The 20,234-nt window shown below is 39.9% G+C and overlaps 1 protein-coding gene across 1 annotated transcript in view; it reads left to right on the top strand.

Moving 5' to 3' along the window:
• Nucleotides 1-14,631, top strand: part of phip (pleckstrin homology domain interacting protein) — a 53,650-nt gene extending 39,019 nt beyond the window's left edge. The window contains exons 23-39 of the mRNA XM_017487185.3: nt 1-74; nt 196-309; nt 530-637; nt 918-1,042; nt 1,193-1,275; nt 1,356-1,467; nt 3,314-3,375; nt 3,678-3,833; nt 4,606-4,726; nt 4,893-5,018; nt 6,212-6,284; nt 6,409-6,468; nt 7,394-7,549; nt 8,406-8,558; nt 9,612-9,802; nt 11,207-11,595; nt 13,266-14,631. The exon at nt 1-74 is cut by the window's left edge and continues 152 nt beyond it. Of these exons, the coding sequence (XP_017342674.2) occupies nt 1-74; nt 196-309; nt 530-637; nt 918-1,042; nt 1,193-1,275; nt 1,356-1,467; nt 3,314-3,375; nt 3,678-3,833; nt 4,606-4,726; nt 4,893-5,018; nt 6,212-6,284; nt 6,409-6,468; nt 7,394-7,549; nt 8,406-8,558; nt 9,612-9,802; nt 11,207-11,595; nt 13,266-13,930 (2,768 nt within the window). The 3' untranslated portion in view covers nt 13,931-14,631. The remainder of the gene's footprint in view (nt 75-195; nt 310-529; nt 638-917; nt 1,043-1,192; nt 1,276-1,355; nt 1,468-3,313; nt 3,376-3,677; nt 3,834-4,605; nt 4,727-4,892; nt 5,019-6,211; nt 6,285-6,408; nt 6,469-7,393; nt 7,550-8,405; nt 8,559-9,611; nt 9,803-11,206; nt 11,596-13,265) is intronic.
• The last annotated feature ends 5,603 nt before the right edge of the window (nt 14,632-20,234 follow it).

Below are 20,234 nucleotides of genomic sequence, written 5' to 3'. Positions count from 1 at the left end.
AAGAGAGGAGGAAAGAAAAGCAAGACAAAGACGGAGCACTACCAAAGAAGAAAAAGCCAAAGGAGAAGCGGAAGGTTGGGAATGTGTTTGTTAGTTGAGTCAGGAGTATATCGGTGCTAATGAGGCTTATGACCTTGGAGTAATTCTTCTATGGGTATATGATGTGTGTGTGTGTGTGTATTGTTTTTTCTACAGAGATTACCTGAGTTACAGGAGCAGGGTCTGACTCTAGAGGAGTGGCTGCCCTCTGATTGGATCACAGACACAGTGCCACGGAGATGCCCCTTCACCCCTCAAATGGGTGATGAGGTACTTTATACACACATATTATACTGTATAGAGTATAGACCAATAGATCTAGAGCCCAATTGGATAGTGAAGTACAACCTGTAGGACTGAACGCACTCTTTCGCACAGTGCTGGTCATGGCATAGTCTGTGAAACACCTAGAATATATATGTATGTATGTATATATATGTGTGTGTGACCTTAAAGTAGATCAGGATGGTCATTCATTGTGTCCGTGCAGGTGTATTACTTCCGGCAAGGTCACGAGGCGTATGTGGAGATGGCGAAAAAAAACAGGATCTTCAGCATCAACCCTAAGAAGCAGCCTTGGCACAAGATGGAGCTGCGAGTATGGCTTTCATGTAGAAACCCTAAATCTGTGTAGACGTCAGTGCAAAAGGGTTGTTTTTTTTTTTTTTTTTTTTTTTGGTAAAACTGAATGAGGAGGAATAAAATTAAAAAAAGGAACAATGATATAATTAAGTCAGAATGTGATTTTGGCCTTATAATAAGCGCTGGTCGGCTTGGCTGCTACAAAAAAACGGTTCACGTGACAGGTTTCGAAAGATTTTGAAATAAGTGTCATTTGTACATAAAGTAAAAATCGGTGTGTTTATGTTTGCGTGTAGGAGCAGGAGCTGATGAAGATAGTAGGTATTAAGTATGAGGTGGGTTTGCCCACTCTGTGCTGTCTGAAGCTGGCCTTCTTGGACCCAGACACGGGCAAACTAACAGGTGGCTCCTTCTCCATGAAGTGAGTGGAGACGTGTTGCATGACTTACACTCACTCACTCACTCACTCGCTCGCTCACTCGCGGCTCTGTTTCTCCTTTTCAGGCTTTCGAAAAGCCTCTAAATGACCGTTTTTGCCTTAGACACGCCTAATCCTCCCTTTACTTCACAGATATCATGACATGCCTGATGTCATCGACTTCCTGGTACTCCGTCAGCAGTTTGACAATGCGAGACAGCGTCAGTGGATGATAGGTCAGTGTTTTATCCGCACCTGTGGATTTCTCATTGAATTTCTGTGTGTGTTTAAACACAAGTCCGTGTCGGGGTTCCAGGTGATCGTTTCCGCTCTGTGATCGACGACGCCTGGTGGTTCGGTACGATCGACAGTCAGGAGCCGTACCAGGTGGAATATCCCGATAGCCTCTTCCAGTGCTATAACGTTTGGTCAGTATTCACAACTACAGACATGTTATACACACTACCGGTCAAAAGTTTGTGGACACTCGACCGAAAGGTTTCTCGTGATCGTTAGAAAGCTTTCGATCTGAAGGTGTGTGATTTAAACGTGCGAAATCGGTGTCGAAGACAAAAATATAATCGTGCCGACGTGCTCATTTCTTTCATTAGAAAACTAACATTTTATTTACAATAAATTATAGTTTTAAACGGACGACTCGGGGCGAAATATTTCCGAAAAGCAGCCGATAAGCGTCCAGCGTCGGTGTGAACTCTTAACTTTAATACTGTTTAAAAAGCATCTCAGGGAAATTCCTCGAGAAATCGGTCGAGAAAATGCCAAGAATACATTTCTGGAAATTCTAGGCGAAAAGGGCGTCGACTTTGAAGATGATAAAATATTAAATTATTTAGATTTTTAAAAAAAATTTTTTTTTATCAGAACATAATTCCCATCGTTTCATTTATGTTACTCCAGAGTTTCGATGACTTTATTATTATTATTATTCTAAAATGTGAATAGTAAAAAAAATAAAGAATGAGTGTGTCTAAACTTTTGACTGGTAGTGTACACGTTTTGAGCAGTGATAGAGCTTGCTTGTGCGTACAGTCGTGGAGTCGGCCGTTCTGTTCCTTTAAGTCTGCTTTATGCTTCTGGCATCGAATGTTGAATGTTGAAGTGAATGATGTCTGAGATCAAAAAAAGTAGTTCAGAATTTTTCTTCCAGTGACCAACAGTCACCAAAATGGCACAGAAGCACCTAGCCACAACAACCGCGATATATAGATTAGGCCAGGGATTCCCAAACTTTTCCAGGGCAAGGCCCCCTAGATGGCATTAACATTTGACCGAGGCCCCCCTTTTGCAAGATGTCTTTAAAACACATTAAAAATACAGACTTCTGAATATATCCCCCTTTTTTTAATTATTAATAATTACATCTTACATCTTTACATTACATTATATTATGAATTGATTGTGTGTGTGTGTGTGTGTGTGTGTGTGGTTGTCTGAGAATGAGAAAGAGAAAACATACATTTATTTATTTTTCACACCAAATTGTTGAGGCCCCCCGGGCGCCCCCTGGTGGCCCCCAAGGGGGCCGCGACCCCCACTTTGAAAGCCACGGGATTAGGCCATTTAGATTGCGCCACCGCACACCAGTGCGCATCCACCAAGCTTAAATTAAATTAGGCAATGTGTTCAGCTACCAGACAACAAAACACAGTGACTGTGTCTCGCTTACACTGCAAACTGCAAGCCTGCCAGGAACCAGGAAATGATTGTTTTAGTGTGACTTATATGAACCTATTAAATCATTTTAACTGTACACTTGTTGTACAGTTTGATTTGTGTGGGACGCTGTAGTAGAAGCTACTTTAAAACTGGAGTCTGCAGAGTTGAAGCTAGGTCATAGATCTGATTTAAAAAACAACAACAACATAACAATGTCGAATTTTGGCGTTATCACGCTGCGTCGAAAAGGATGGATGTATAGGGTATCAAAAAGAATGTTGTTTAGGGCTCTGGGAAAGCTAGAACCAGCACAGCATGTAATACATATACAACATTGCTAGCTATTTAGTTATTATTATTTCTAACTGAGTGACTGTGCAGTCTGTCAGAAATCACCAAAGGTCAGAATCTCCATTTGAGATGTTAAAACGCAAATCGAAACCTAACCTGTATAACATCCATAAACATACAGTACACTTAGTCACGGCAAGCCCTTTTTACCCAACATAACTTCATCTCAGCTTTAAGGTGAGCACTCGCACTTCGGCACGGTTAAAAGCGATTACATGTACACGTGTGTGTTTGTATGTTTTGCAGCTGGGATAACGGTGACACAGAAAAGATGAGCCCGTGGGACATGGAAGAGATTCCTAATGAAGGTTGAACACACACACACACACACACACACAAACACATTTTACGCGTTAAGAACAATGTATCATAAATATATATATATATATATATATATATATATATATATATATATACGTATATGCTCTTGCACAACACACACTTTGAGTATGATCCCTCTTACAATTTTGTGAACGATTTTTTTTTTTTGTTCCATGCGAATGAACAAAGAGTGTTTGATTGATGGTTTGAAATTGAGACTGGTGTTGTGTTTTAGTTTTTGTCTCATTCTCCCCGCCTTCTTCCTCTGTCTCTCTCTGCCTGTGTGTAGCGGCGTTTCCTGACGTCTTGGGTCAGAGCGTGCCATTAACTGCAGAGGAACACAAGGCCTTACTCTATCGTCCTCTGGATGGGGAGTGGGGCTCACGGACGCGTGACGAAGAGTGCCAACGCATCATTGCTGGCATTGACCAACTGATCATGCTGGGTATGCAGTCACCCCAGCACTCCATTACCCAGTGTTTCACTTTCAGCAACCGGAATATCATTTCAGCTCTATTCAGAGAGCGTTTGTTTTAAAATAGACTCATTTGATGCTCAGTGATTTTATTTCCTATGGATTGTCAGCGTCTGTGCTTTCCACCTACGGAGAAAATTCCCGAAACATAAAGGCTTTTTATTTTGTCTACGCAGTGCATCAAAGAAATATTTCAAGCGATCCAGCAATTACACAAATAGATGATTTGATAGTCTCTGAATAAAAAAAAAAAATAGGTTGCTGTGGGTTATAACAGTTTGTCTTCGCACCGCTTTCACTTTTTCGAAGTATTAAAAGGAAAACAAGACAATCAAAAGAAGGGCGCAATCCCACAAGATAATGAACTACGCTATTATAATGAACGCCACAACAAGTGTCGCGTCGTATTCGCATATGCCACATGATCATTATTGTGGTTTTATGTAATGTTCTTTATAATGTGAGTTTAAAGATGAAAGAACAACCTTCCTAGTGTTACTTCATCACTGGTGTTTTATGACTGAAGAGACCTACAAATATTTATTCACGGACATCGCTTTGAGGAACTATAACTTGGGAATGCAGATACAATTGACATAGGGCTTTAATTAATCGGCCTCCTTCAGACTTTATCCTCAAGTATGCTCTTCTGTGATCACCATAAGTATCGAGTGCACATATTGATCGTCATTAAATCAGTTTGTTTCATGTCTGTTATTTGCCTCGTCTCTTTGCATCTCAGACGTAGCGGCGCCATTTGCCGTGCCCGTGGATCTGCAGGCGTATCCCACATACTGCACTGTGGTGGCTTATGTCACAGACCTGAGTACAATCCGGACCAGACTGGAAAATCGCTTCTATAGGTCAGCGCACACACACACACACACACACACACACATGTACACCTACTTGCTGTTAAACAAAGCGACACAATTACCCAAATTAAATGTGTTATTAAATCACATCACATATATATATATGTGTGTGTGTGTGTGTGTGTGTACATACTAATTTGTCCTCTATTGGCAGGCGAATGTCCTCTCTCATGTGGGAGATTCGCTACATTGAGCACAACGCACAGACTTTTAACGAGCCCGGAGCTTTCATCGTCAAAACGGCCAAATTTGTATCAGACCTCCTGCTGCAGTTTATTAAGTAAGTCATGTTTCACACCTAGAAAGTCAGACTACAGTAATGGCCCTAAGCGAGAGTGCAGTCTGTGTATCACTTCTTACTATGCAATACAACGACGGACCTCAATATGTGATCAACAAACCAATGCTGGGAATATTTCACAATACACTTTTGTATCTTATTGCTAGCCAGCTATTGCTGTGACATGTTAGAAAATCTTGGAGTTACCTAGTAGATGAAAATCTCTTGTAGAACCTCTCGCATTCAACACCGCTTACTTTACCCCCCTTTTGAGAAATCCAGATCGTATGAGTATGCAAATTAGTAAATATCCCCGACACTATGTATATATTCCCCCAAGGCCCCCCCCCCCCCCCCCCTATATTTTATGAAAATAACAGTGAAAATGTACAGTTTGTGCATTTTTTATAAGGAAATGAGCTGTAAGTTTTATCGAGCATTTTGCAGAACCAGCTGCGGTTCTTCTGCAGACTTTGAACACAGCAGCCTTCATCATCGGGTTTTTTTTTTTTGGTCTGAAAAGTGTCTCTTACCACTTAATACGCCGCTTTCTTTACTGACATACAAACCTTTTTCCGTAACATTTCATTACGAATGTTTTGTAAGCGAAAATGTTTTTTGTACTGACTCGATAATGTAGAAGTCATAAAATAAATAATTGAAAACAAAGTTTGTACTGAAAAATAAATAAATAAAAAAATAGGGTGCCTAAATAGCTATATATATTTATATATAGCTAGGAGTGGTGTGACATCTCGAAATGTTTTATTCCTCTTATACTACAGGAATTTGCCTGTGGTGTATAATATTGCCATAATGTGAGACTTGAACACAATTTTTACGATACACGATGTGTATTGTGATAAATACTGTATGTTTGGTGACAAACTGCCAGCAAAACCGTGGCGCTGTATTTAAAAGAGTTCGATGGTACTTTTATTCAACGTAAAACCTTTTTCCGTATTTAACGTTGAAAAGGAGGAACGTTACAAGATTCAGTACAACGTTTTAACGTCTAATCGACCGCTTTGTAATCGTTATAAAAATACGAACAATACCCTTGATATCTTAGAATAGTGTAATGTGACACACTTGTGTTTTTGGTGTGTGTTTCTATACTGCTATTTTAAATGAAGGCACACTGTCGATAAAGTTCACCGGAGTCTTATTTTTACTCTTTGTGCTTTTAATAGGGACCAAAGTTGCACTGACATTATTCCACTGTACAATAGTATGAAAAAGACAGCTTTCTCGGACTCAAGTGACGTAAGTATACAATGCCCACCCTCTCTTAAACACATACACATCTTCACAACAGGGGATTATTACATTCTCATGGTTTATGGACTGCGATGAATTTATTAACTGACTGGTTTCTATGGAAATGCAGGATGAAGAAGAAGAGGACGAAGAGCCCGAAACTCCTGGTACATCTAAGCGCAATAATAAGGTAAGTTTCTCAGTGAGGAAGTTGCTTTCAGTGTTTTTCAGTAAGTTGCTTTTTTTTTTTTTTGTTTAGAGGAATTGTTTCCAACAAACTGAGCATTTCTTCAGAACTCCCTCATCCCCTCACTGAACACTGTGAGCCTGTACGAAAGTTCAAAAACGTGGCCGAACGCGCAGCGTCAGAAAGCCTTACGTTTGGAAACGGACAAGCGAACGGTGGTTGCTTAGCGACCGGTTATCCGTCGCTCTCAGCGGAGTCCTTCAGTTACACACCGTGCTCTGCAGCTCTGCAAAGAAATACTGTCGGGTGGCCAGTTCATGCAGATGTATTTTTGAATATATATATTTATATATATATATATATATATATATATATAGTTCTGAATTTTGTTTAACGTGTGATTTATGAGCGCCGTTCTCATGATCCAGTCAGAAAAGCAAATTGTACGAGTGGGAAATACTGTGTGTTTATGTCAGGTGCAGTATGTTCGCACGTATTAAACTCAGGCCTGATGGAAAGCATTACAGATAAAAACGTAGAAATCTGATACTGAGACAGAACAATACTGGTCGGATTTGCTGGATCATGTTGGATCGGGTTTGACACGTTTTCTGATTTGATTTGTTGAAATATTTATGTTTCTTAAAATTATGACTTAATACCTCTGCAAAGTTGGTTTCGTATTAGATACTGGACATGCTCGTATGCACAAGTTTTGCTCTCAGCTTGACGCTTCTGAGAATCTCTTAGAGAGCTGCAATTTCTACCACTATGAAGAACGATTAGAACACGCATGACCTTTATTTATACATTGTTTCATCACACTACTTAGCATGCAGTTGACACTGTTAGTCTTTGTAAATCACCTGCAACAAGCCCACTGTTGGAACGTGTGATTTATCCAGTCAATTTCAATGGTTGTGTTCAGGGCAAGCAGAAGCCCATCCTGAGAAATCTGAGGAATAAACCTGCATCTGGAGACCCCCAGGCCTGGAGGGGGCGCTGCAGAGAGCTGCTGGACCTCGTGTTCCAGTGTGAGGACTCTGAGCCTTTCCGACAACCTGTGGATCTTGAGGAATACCCGGTAACACACACACACACACACACACACACACACACACACACACACACACACACACACACACAACTCTGTATACAAGCCAAAGTAATGCACTATTAAACTAGATATAGTCCAGCTTTAGACATACGTCTGTCCGAAACCGTACTATTTGCACCTGAAAGTTGTCCTATCACTCCATTAATAATTATAAAATGCATGTTTAGAGGTAAGACTCCTGTCTCTCTGGCGTCGCACAGCAAAAAAAAAATAAAAAAAAATAATGATGTGAACCACTAGCATCCGACCAATGAGGACATGAAGACGTCCCCACTTACCTGTCAGTCATGTTGCCAGTTCAGAAAGGTCCCCATTTACACAAGTGTTCAAGGTTTCCAGGCTACGCAGTCATTAATATGTTTTGGGGGCGTGGCTTTGTCAGAAACACTGAACGCGAGGGTTACATTAGTCTAAATTTACAACAGTAACAATAACAGATTCGCTTGAGCTGAATTCAGTTAAATCTCTCTCTCACACACACACACACACACACATACAATGACAAACACCTTAATTACTTGTGGATATCTTTATATTTGTGGTCTTATTTAACATAAACCTTATTTAGTAATTGGAATTATATTACTGAGTGAGTGAATAAGGCCACAACTATGGACACAAACATATTTTAATATAACAGTAGAAATCCAGTTTCTTTTGATTAGTGTATTTAATCCTGGGGTGAGTTGACATTATTTTGGATAGTAATAATTGTTTGACAGTCACTGATAATGATAATAATAATAATAATAATTATAATTATTATTATTATTTTACTATAAAAATTTTATGAACTAGATAACAACCTTTCTCTCTGATTTAGGATTACCTGGAAATTGTGGAAACTCCTATGGACTTCGGGACGGTCCAGAAAACTCTCCTAGCAGGAGAGTACGAGTCCCCGATGGACTTATGCAAAGATGTGCGACTCATATTCAGCAATTCCAAAGCCTACACACCCAGCAAGAAGTCCAGGGTATTTTTACTAATACATACATACTTACACACACACACACACACACACACACACATATATATATAATATATATATATATATATATATATATATATATATATATATATATATATATATATATATATATTAGAGATGGACCGATACTAAATTTCTCAGCCGATATATTGGCCGATACCAATAGTTCTGCCTTTTATACCTTCTTATAAATTAATCATGATTCATTTAAAAATAATTCTGAAAGAAATGCAAATAAAAACTTTATTCTCTCCAGTTCAACAAGTTGTTTCACAGTAACTGGTCTCATAAACAGAAAACACATTACTCTAATTAACACGAACACGTGAACTCAATTCTGAAGATTAAAGTAAGATTCCTTAACTTATTGAATGTCATTAATTCATATTAACATTGACCTGAATTCTTTTTAAAAAAAAACAACCTCCTGTTAGTCTCACATTCACTCACCACAAACACAAGCATTTGTACTTCATCACTGAACATCAAACTGGTCATATATAATATCAACTCTTTTTTATATATATTAACATTAACTGGATATGAAATGTACTACTCTACAAATATATCTTTCTGTGCAATATATAGTTTTTTTTTGTCACTCACCTTCGTTTAAATCTTTGAACGGTTTAATTCAGAATGAGGGCGAGCAGACAGTGCGGGGGGGGGGGGGGGGATTTTCACTTCCGGTGAAAATTTTTTTATCAGTGCAGAGATTACAGAGTTTACAAACTGCAATTTTGTCATCATTCCACACACAAGAGACATCTTCTTTACACACAGCACGGAATCGATATGTTTTCCCACCCTCTTTTGATTGACAGGATATAATCGGCCTTTATTGGCTGATACATCGGTGCATCTCTAATGAATATATATATATATATATATATATATATATATATATATCACAAATTTTAATCCATAGCTATCAAAAACAATGCAGTCCTTACGACAATACGAAAGTGATGCTACTTTTAACCTTGTAGGAAATCATGCAGTATAGATTATGCGTGTGTGTGTGTGTGTTGCTTGTAGATCTACAGTATGAGTCTTCGCTTGTCTGCCCTGTTTGAAGAACACGTCAGCTCGATCGTAGATGATTTCAAAGCTGCTCAGAGCCGACAGACAGAACGGCAGACACGACAGCGCCTGCACAGAGAGCGGCCGACCAGACAAACCATGAAGAGGAGGAGAAGAAGCTCTTCCCCATCCAGCTCTGCCTCCAGGTGCACTGATTCATGGGAACATCGTGTCCTCAGTGATTGCTCCGTTTGTTCGTTATTAAATTGAGCAGTCTGAGAGCACTAGTGACAATGCTTCTGTTTTGCATTCTTTTCTGATTCAATACCAGTTTTCATTACAAATTCTATTACTGACAACAACATGAATTTCAGAGTTTTGGTATTCGGTACGTTTTCGCTTCATTGACAGTGTGCACTCGAGCTGGCACAAAATCTCACGATCCATCTCGGATCAAATCCATCAGCGTGTCGTCCGAACACACGCTTCTATAGAAGAGATTAGACGTGAGGAAAATCCGATCTTTTGCTCAAAGCAGTTAATATTACATTTAAATAGGGACATAGAAATAGTGCCGAATCTTCAATATTAAATATTCAAGATATTGAACGTTTACTTGCTTTCTTTTAAATATTTCCAATCTTAAATGGAGAAAAAAAAAAAAATCCCAGATTTTCAATGTGGTCTCACACTTTTGGTCCCAAGTGTAACAATAAAAACACACTTGATGCCACTTTAGCTCTGAAATATGAAGTGAGTGCCAAATGGGGCTCCAGGTCTACATGCAGCTCGTCCTAAGATCGAAATATCATCGGTTTCGTGTGGTTTTCTTGTAAGTCTGGAGATCCTAGCTAACTTTGTTTATTATTAGACGACAAAGCTGAGGTTAAGTCTGAGGGGAGCGTCTAATTGCTGCTCCAGTTCACTTAGAATGCAGAACAGAAGGGAGATACGAGTAGCTACATGATTGGTTTTGTGATATTACGGTATAATGAGTACTCAATTAGCTGCGTCCAATTTCCAATGATACTTTCTGTCGCTTAACACATTGGCTCTCAAAGCTGGGTCTGTGAAGCATAACCAGGGGGTCCATGAGATTTTTTTTTGTTTTGTTTTGTTACAGTGGTGTTAATCCAATCCCACAACGATCAAATTTATTATATTAATTGTTGAGGTTTTATAGTTCTTAGCCTGTGTGTGTGGTCCGTTGAAATGAATGGGTTTAATATAAACCTCACAAACTCGAAAGCATGTAATCTGATAAGTAAAATCAACTTGGTCTTAATGTGTGCAGCAGTAAAAAAGCTCTTTGGCTCTGATAAATTGACGTAATATTATTGTACATTCCAGTTTGGGAACCTGTTTTTTAAAAAATTTTTTAGGTTGATTAAAATATTTTAGATGTCTATTTAGGTGTGTGGAAAAACTTATGACAGCCAAGGTTAATTTACAGTGGCAGGAATAAACATGTTAAAAAGAATTCAATGAAAATATATATCGGTCTTGTGACCCATACAAACACGACGTCTATCCTCACTATTCGCCCTCGTTCTGGTTATTCCATGTAAATTCTCCTATGTAACGCTCTCCTCTGTTTCCTTTCCCATCAGCCCTGAGAGGAAGAGGCGTGTCTCGTCTCGGGCTCCTCCCCGCTCTGATGCAGCAGCTCCGCCCACACCAGCTAGCCACTCCCGCCCCGCGTCCTTAAGACAAACACTTCCGCATATCAACGGCAAAGCCGAGCACGCCGTCACCGCCGGACGCACTCGTAGCTCTGCTCGTTTTGGAACTCATTCCACAGACCCGCCCCCGTCGCGGGCATCTCCACCCCCTGTCCCCACCCACAGCAAAGGACCCGAGTCCACAACCAGGACTGCTCGAGCTCAGAACTCTCAGGCTTCTCCCAGCGTCTCCAAGGAAACAGAGAGTCCCAACAACGCGGACAGCGGAGGCAGGGAGTCGAGGCGGAAACTTCGAACTCCTGTTAAGCACACGCCAGGTTTGTGATTTATTATACTTTCATCTGTACAACTGAAGAGGTACAGTAATTGTACTGCCAGATGGTAGGGTGTAGATGTTTACCATATTATGTCACACCTTGGTGCTCTGAAACTGAGCTTTGTGCGTTGCTCCTGTTTATACGTGTGGAACAATTTGCACCTTAATTCATATACTTTTTTTTCTTCTTTTTTTTTCTTCTCCCGACCTTTCGGATTTTCAGTAAGAGATTTAGTATTCAAATCCATTGAATATCAGTAGACCTGTCGTATCTTAGCGTGATCTTTTCATCATTAAACTTGAATGTTTCAGATTTTTATTCATTTTTTATGCCTCCGCATGTTTGTAGGATTTATTTTATTTCATTATTGTATCATTGTAACCAGCAGATGAACCGATTAGAGTTTGGAATTGATCCAGTTGAACCGGGTCAAGGTCACACCAAGGCCAAATGTCAGAAATAGTTTTCTTCAATAGCTCCCTTCCTGTTTGCAGTATGTTTTAAGAGTATTTGAGACATAGCATCCAGTAATAAGAAGGACTAGACCTGTCTTTTATTCATTTGTGCACAGTAACGATTTACTTGTTGTGGTTGTTTAACTCGATTTGACTTTTTTTTTTTTTTTTTAGGACTGTGGTTCTCAAAAATGCCATCCAGGGACCCCCAGGGGTCCACGAAGCATACTTATAGGCATAATGTCAAAATGAATCGAATGATCATTTTAATAAACCTGTTCTGTCAGGTTTGGAAATTAAAAAGCTCCAATAATTGCCAACATATTGTACACATATAAATAATGTGCGTATTATATTTGAAATATATCTGTACGGAGAACCTGTTATAGGAGTATATATCAAATATATTTCAACTCTAGGTCTTCCTCTAGCCTCAGTTTGTCTTACAGGTGATATTCGACAGTTTTAGTATCAACTGGAATACAAATGTACACTATATAACCAAAAGTTTGTGGACACCTGACCACAATACCTATGCTTGTTGAACATCCAGTTCCAGATTTAGTCCTCCTTTGCTGTTATAATAACCTCCGCTCTTCTGGGAAGGCTTTAATATGGATTTTGGGGGCGTGGCTTTGAGGATTTGTGATCATTCAGACACAAGAGCGTTAGTGAGATCAGGTACTGATGTTGGGATGTTGAGGAGGTCTGGGATGCAGTCAGTGTTCCAGTTCATCCCGAAAGGTGTTCAGTGGGGTTGAGGTCAGGAATCTGTGTAGACCACTCGAGTTCGTCTACACCAGCCCTGGCAAACCATGTCTTCATGGAGCTCGCTTTGTCTTTGCACAGGAGCATCGTCCTGCTGTTTTGGGACTCTTAGTTCCAGTGAAGGGAAACTGTAAAGCTACAGCATATAAAGACATTCTGTACAAGTGTGTGCTTCCAACTTTATGGCAACAGTTTGGGGAAGAACCACATATGAGTGTGATGATCAGATGTCCACAAACTTTTGGCCATGTAGTGTATGTTGTGTGTTACATGTCTCAGTCAGATCCAGGTTGTTCCTAATAAAAAAAAACAAAAAAAACACACAAACATTTCTCACGTCCCTTATACCTACGACAGCCCTGGTTTTTACAGTGCTCGTGTATTGTCATGCATGATGTTATAATCTATGCCATTGTTACTCCTTCATTTATCCACTGTGTTCTTCAGGTCCGGTGGATCATCCTCCTCTTCCTCCCAACAACATTCACCTGAATGGCCATAGCAGTCAAACGTCATTGGGTGTAGTGAAAAGGGGGCGGGGCAGACCAAGACTGGAGTCTCAGATAAGGACAGCAGAGGTTGTTGAGCCACCCCCGTTGCTCCGCCCTCCAGGGAAGCGGGGCAGGAAAAGTAAAAAAGAGCTGGAGGCTTCGCGTTTGAACTCTACCAACGAGGAGGAGCCCGACCAGTCCACAGGCGACGAGGCCGGAGCTTCGTCCTCCGCACAGGATACTAGCCCATCAGACTCAGGGGCGGGGCTTCCACAGCAACCAAAGCGTCGTGGAAGACCACGGTTAGTGAGGACAGCAGAGCAAGCCCCTCCGAGTCCCAAAACTGTTCGAAGGAGCGGTCGCCGTGGCAATGAACAGAACACATCTCCTGCCCCGAAGGAGGTACCAGAACGGGTGGAGTCTGGAGGGGATGGGAACAGTAAGGAGCCTATGAAAACGCGTAACCAGGGCCGTAGGACAGCGTTCTACAATGAGGAAGACTCTGAAGAAGAGCAGAGACAGCTTCTGTTCGAGGACGCTTCTATCACTTTTGGCACATCGAGCAAAGGCAGAGTTCGCAAACTTACAGAGAAGGCCAAAGCCAACCTGATTGGCTGGTAACAATGCCGACACCATGGTTCTTTGTGCTATCCTCTATCTACCCCACAGCGCACTGGGGTGACACCATTCCTGCTGCTATCTGACTGAGTTTATGTGAATCTGATCCTGACTCTGTACTGAAGGGCTTCTGGCCTTAGAGTCGTCCCCCATACACTCCACCCCCCCCCCCCCCCACCCCCCCAAACAACAAACTCACACATGCAGTTAAACTTGTCACTTTTTCATTTCCAAGTGCACTGTTTGAAATCCAGCGACTCACGATCCTTCAGTCTGACGAACTTCCTAGTTGTTGTTTTTTTTCTCTCCCCCCTGCATAACACACGCACATGAACATGTTTTTACACAGTCGTAGTTGCTAATAGCAACAAATCAAAGCATCCTTCAGAAATCACTTTTAAACACAGAGTGTTTTCAAAGTGTAAGAGTGTGTGTGTGTGTGTGTGTGTGTGTGTGTGTGTGTGTGTGTGTGTGTGTGTGCGCGCGTGTGCACGAGTGTGTGTGTGTGTGTGTGTGTGCAGAGTTTCGGAATAGTATATTTGGTGGTTATGCAATGATGGACCTTTTAAACTGTTCTTATTGTCTTTAAATGTCTCTAAAAGTCAAAAAGAAGAAATTATGACTGGGTTTAGCATGTTTTATATGATTAGCAATACCTTGTGCCTTTTGATCATTTAAATACATTGATATTTCTTTGTACTCCACACTGTGTAGTATTGTGTGTGTGTGTGTGTGTGTGTGTGTGTGTGTGTGTGTGTGTGTGTTAAATGCTTTTCTATTGTTGATTTAGCCATAACGAAATCGATCTGTTGTGGAGATACAGACTGGTGAGCAGAGAGTCCTCCTCTGACCGTGTATGTGTGTGTGTGTGTGTGTGTGTGTGTGTGTGTGTTAGGACTGTGAAATTCCTCTAAAAATTGCATTCGGATTTGGTCCTCCCCTGTGGTGCAGTGGTAAATGGTAAATTGTGCACAGGTAAATCATCAGAAGATAACGGGAGTCTGGGTGATCGTAACCGGCCCTGTTTTTTGGGCCCTCCTCTCCCTATCTCATGGATATAAAAGAAAGCGGTTAGTGTCTCCATCAGCTGCCATGTGAAATTGCATTTGAGAAGGAAAGCATGTGCTTACCCTTCACCCTTCCTCATTGCTCGCTGTCGTGTGATAGGCGAGAACTAGCTGCTGGGTGGAAATGTTTAAAAAAAAAAAAAGTGTACATTCGTGCATTTAATTCAGTGCGTTTGAATATTATCGAATATTAATATTAATACGACAAAGTGGAAATTAGCAGTGAGCGCTACACTATGAGTTCGTATCATACTCGTAAGCTATGAAATGGGAAAATCAAAAAGCAGTGATGTCATTTTATCCTAAAACTGAATGTTTAAGATGTATATTTTGTTTATTTATTCACCCACGTGAGACTTTTTTCAAAAAAATTTTCCATGTATTTATTTACCCACTTTATTCACTTTATACCGTATGCTCACTACATATACCGTAGTATAACATAATACCGTTATAGAACAGATATCGTGCACAGTGAGTCGTGCAGACCGCAAATGTGAGATTCAGTCAAAGATAAACAGTAAATCCAGTACGTATCGGTGGAAATGAAATGAACTCGCATGTTTCGTCACTGGGTTACGCTTCCCCCGCGCCTTAAAACCAGCACCGATCCTGTCAGGTAAGGTCTGATCGTCTTGAATAGTTCCTGTCAGTTGTCAGTTCATCTACAGCTCAAGAGTGCCTGTTCCGATTCGTTTCATATAGGTTTCCTATAGGATCGAGGTGCAGGCCCCAATGATTAGTGCCTAGGAACCGTGAACCCTACAGTCGTAATCAGCGGAACATGGTGCGGGTGATGATGATGATGATGATGATGTGGACTCTGCTGGGAGCTTTTACGCCGAGTCCAGGTGTACGTTCGTCCAGGTACGCAACCGATTAACATCGTCATACCCGGATGCTAACGGATTCCTACATCGAGTGACAATTCATCTGAAAAAGGTTTTAATAGACTTACGTTATTGTCGCTAAAATGAAAACACTGGGTAAATGTTTTAGCATTTGAATAAGTCACTATTTCTGAAATTTGTTTCAATAGCTGTGTGTGTGTGTGTGTGTGTGTGTGTGTGTGTGTTTTGTAACAGAGGTGACCTCTTGCTCATGCAGTCTGTAGACATGTATTTCACAGTCAAACCCTTATACACCAAATTCCCTCTGTGGTACTTAAAGGACTCACTTGCGACTTGCAACACACACACACACACACACACACACATCTTTAGAGCTCTATTCTTTACCGTTTGACCATTCCCACACTGCACTTTGGGGTTCATCTTGTCCTTTAGAGGAGCTCCACTGATGTGAATCCTGCACGTTATGACAGAGTGTAGGGTTTGTTCTGTAAGCGCACAGTCAGTCAGGAGCACTGCGGGGGTTCTTGTCACATCTGCTCATTCAGGCAGATAACACAGAGGCGTCTCAGAGTTTTGTTTTGTGAAAGACACAAACATAGGCATGTGCTGATAAAGCAAGGAATAACACAACAGCTAGACGCAAAGTTACCCGTTTTATTTTATTTTCCTATACAAGTCCGTACAGGCCCTCACAGGAGTTTTTCTTTGTGCTTTATTTGGTGCAAAACGACTTGAAATAGTTTTTCTTGGTAAATGAGACCTTTTTAGTGTATCGTGACTCGACGGGGGGCTTTGGCTGAACGCACGTTGTGATGACGTCACGTGACGCGTCTCGGCCCGAATCTGTAGGTTTTTATCCCTTTAATAGCACGGCAGTTCGCAAACTATTACATTTACGTTATTAATTCAAGAACGACACATTATACATTTGATTAGTTTAAAGTTCTGTTTAGCGTTAATCAAGTTAGTAGCTGTTTCTTTCAGGAAGATGCCGCCCTGGTAGGAAGCCCAAAATAAAATCCCAAAATAACCACAGCTCTCCTTTAAATATTTTGCGCACATTTTAATGATCACTGCTTTTGTCCTTCTTTGAGAATTGTGATGAGTATTTACTCATTAATAATTAATAATAATACATGCAACTTTAATAATACAATCTGATTGGTTAGAAATACCATTAACCTGGCATGCCTTTACTTTTTCGATATATCCACATCTGCATTTTTAAAAATTTTTTATTTTTCGCAATTTTTGAATCAAAACCAAGATATTTAAAATTAATATTAATACAACACTCTGTGCAATTGGCAACCATAAACACTTAGGGTATATATATATATATATATATATATATATATATATATATATATATATATATATATATATATATATATATATATATATATATATATATATATAGGTAGGTAGGAAGGTGGTTACCAGTAAGGTAACTTTAGAGTAACTCTTAGCAGACATTTAACTATATAAGGTTAAAATACATGTTGCTAATTATAATTTTTTTAATTGTATGTAATAGCTGGCAAATTGTTGTGGTATAAGAGGAATAAAACAACCGGTATGTGCTGATTATTTTCCTCTCACACCACACCCTCATCATGTTTCCTTATATAATGAAGGAGTGTTTATCAGTGCTACTCTACTACCATTTTATCTGTTTTAAAAAAAAATTATTAATTAAAAAGAATAAAAAAAATAATTCATTAAACTAGTCACCAGAAAAAGAATAAAAATGAATAATTCATTAAACTAGTCACCAGTAATCAACTCGACTAAAACAAATCAGCTCAATGGCTTTTGTAAATTCGTTTTTTTTTTTTTCTGAAGTGACTAAAGATGTAGATTTTTTTGTTTATTACAGAATTGAATGATTTTGTACGTGTAAATGTTTTCGAATTATCAGATTTTTGCGTATAGCAAATTAGATTAAAGCCGTTGCTGACTTTTATTTATTTTTATTGGGGTTTTTTTTTTTTTTTTTGGGGGGGGGGGGGGGGGTTGTCGAGGGGGGTCCTGATATTTAAAGTAAATGCACTGTTTTTGAAAAGAGCTGTAATTACCGACTGGCTCAAGCAGACCCAGAGTTTTCCCCACGATCACATAAATAAGTGTGTTCAAATGAGTTGGATGAATTATTGTGATATATATATATATATTTTTTTTTTTGCAGTTATTATTTTATACGATCAGATTATACATGTACTATTGCAAGCTGTAAGAACAGGTTACACACTGATATAGAAATAGACTGAATATCAGCACATGCCTAACAGTGATACAGAGTAAAGTCTCCATGAGGCTTGAAATAGTTTGTATTTGTCATCCATTTTATTTACTTGCTTTTTATCTGAAACTGTTTGTTGGTGAAAGTTGTTTGTCCTGTCAGCTGTTGTGGTCTGGTTGGCTCCTGCTGTGGCAGGATTTAGATCATAGCTTTAAACCTGGTTCAGTGAACCAAAGCCCATGCACCTGGGTTTATTTGCGTGCTTGCGTGTGTGTGTGTGTGTGTATGCATGGTGTTTGTACTCTTTGTTAATCTGTGTAAGTCTACATGTCATTAAGATGATTTTATATCCACTGTTTCTGAAATGAAAGCTTATCGATCACCCACCCTGACACCTGCACAGGAAGTGATGCGATGCTGTATAATGGGATGTGAATGAGTGAGCTAGAGGCGAAGCGGCCCAGACATGCACTCAGTCCTCTGTCCCAGACACTCCGGGGTGGTGTTTTAGAACGCCCCGGCTGGGGGCACTTTGTATAATGACCATTTGTATACTTTTATATGAAGAAATCAGATTAACTGCAAAAAAAACAACAAAAAAACCCAAAAAACAAACCCACGAAATCCCCCTGAGTAAATTACAATGTACCTGTAGGGAGTAGTGCTGTCATTAGTTCATACTGATATTTTAATGAAATAAACTCGTTTCCACACCCTGGTCTATCCCCCTGTTCTTTTATTTATTTATTTATTAAAATACATCCAGATAAGAGCACGCAAAAGTAAACGTCACATGTCTAATGTGTAGTGTTTTACTTTCTTGATAGGCTTTTATTTATTTATTTATTTATTTATTTATTTATTCATTTATTTATTTTTTTACATTTTGACCAATCTGCATTCAAAGCATTTTAGGCTAACTTTAGTGTAGAAAGCACTTCCTCTTCAACATCACAGTCGGTCCGCTGGATTAGTCATTCCTTAACGATGGACCAACACCCTAATCGGATCTGATCCAGCTGATTATCTGATTACGTGTGGATCAGAGCAGTAGTACTTCAACCCCAAGCAGCAGGATTGTCTCGGTCCTCACTCCCCTAAACAAATTAAATTCACACTGTACTTTCTTTCTGTTTATTTATTTAAACAAGAAATAATAATTCTAGGCAACTTTTCCTACTTTTAATATAAAGTCATGTAATTTCACCACTTTTTTTCCCCCTCTTTCGGACAAATCTTCTAGCGCTGCTTTCAAAACGATCATTTTCGAACGTGTGTGTTTGTGTTTGTGTTACTCTGAGCAAGGTTTCTCATATAATAGCGTGCAACACTGGTAACATTTTATTTACTTATTTATTTTCACACACCATAAAACATTAGAATGCTTTACTACACCCAGGTTTCTTTCTTCAGATTTTATAAACGAGACAACAGAGCTGTATTCCTCATGTTTTTTTTCCTCCTCTGGAGATTTAACTCTGAGTATCAGTATCTCTGTCTTTTGTTGCAAAAAGTTTTTGCCACAGCCATAATGACATCTCTCGCAACACCATGTGCGTCAGTCCTCTGGGAGAGCTTTGACTCGGAATTTGAGACGGGTTTCCTTATGTTTGTGTTTCATAGAGGTAGCATATACGGTACATCGAGAAGAGCGATGGACCTAAAAACCAAACCGAGATGATTTCACGTTAATTAGTTCATCTGAAAACGAGATTACGCACATGGAAAAAACAATCTAGTGCATCCTTGGGGGAAATGACTGAGCCCTGAAGGTTAGCAGGAGACCAGATAAACCACTGGCTCTGTCCTGATCCTTCTCTGCATTCTACTCTTCTACACTGAATTTCCTGTTGACAATTGCACATTTGATCATATTTCCATATTATACAGGGCGCACGCTGGCTTAGTGGTCGGCACGTTTGCCTCGCACGTTGCGGTTTCCAGACGGATTCCAGCCTTCCCCCTTGGAGTTTGCATGTTCTCCCTGTGCTTTTCCTCTGGGTACTCCGGTTTCCTCCCCAGTCCAAAGACACGCGTTGTAGGCTGATTGGCATTTCCAAATTGTCTGGAATGTGTGTGCGATTGTGCCTATGCATTGCTTGGCACCCAGTCCAAGGTGTTCCCCACTTTGTGGAGTTACAATA

This window comes from Ictalurus punctatus, chromosome 15 (assembly GCF_001660625.3).
Source record: "Ictalurus punctatus breed USDA103 chromosome 15, Coco_2.0, whole genome shotgun sequence".
Lineage (NCBI taxonomy): Eukaryota > Metazoa > Chordata > Actinopteri > Siluriformes > Ictaluridae > Ictalurus > Ictalurus punctatus.
Note: the sequence above shows the minus strand (reverse complement) of the source record. Positions and strands in the feature narration are given on the sequence as shown.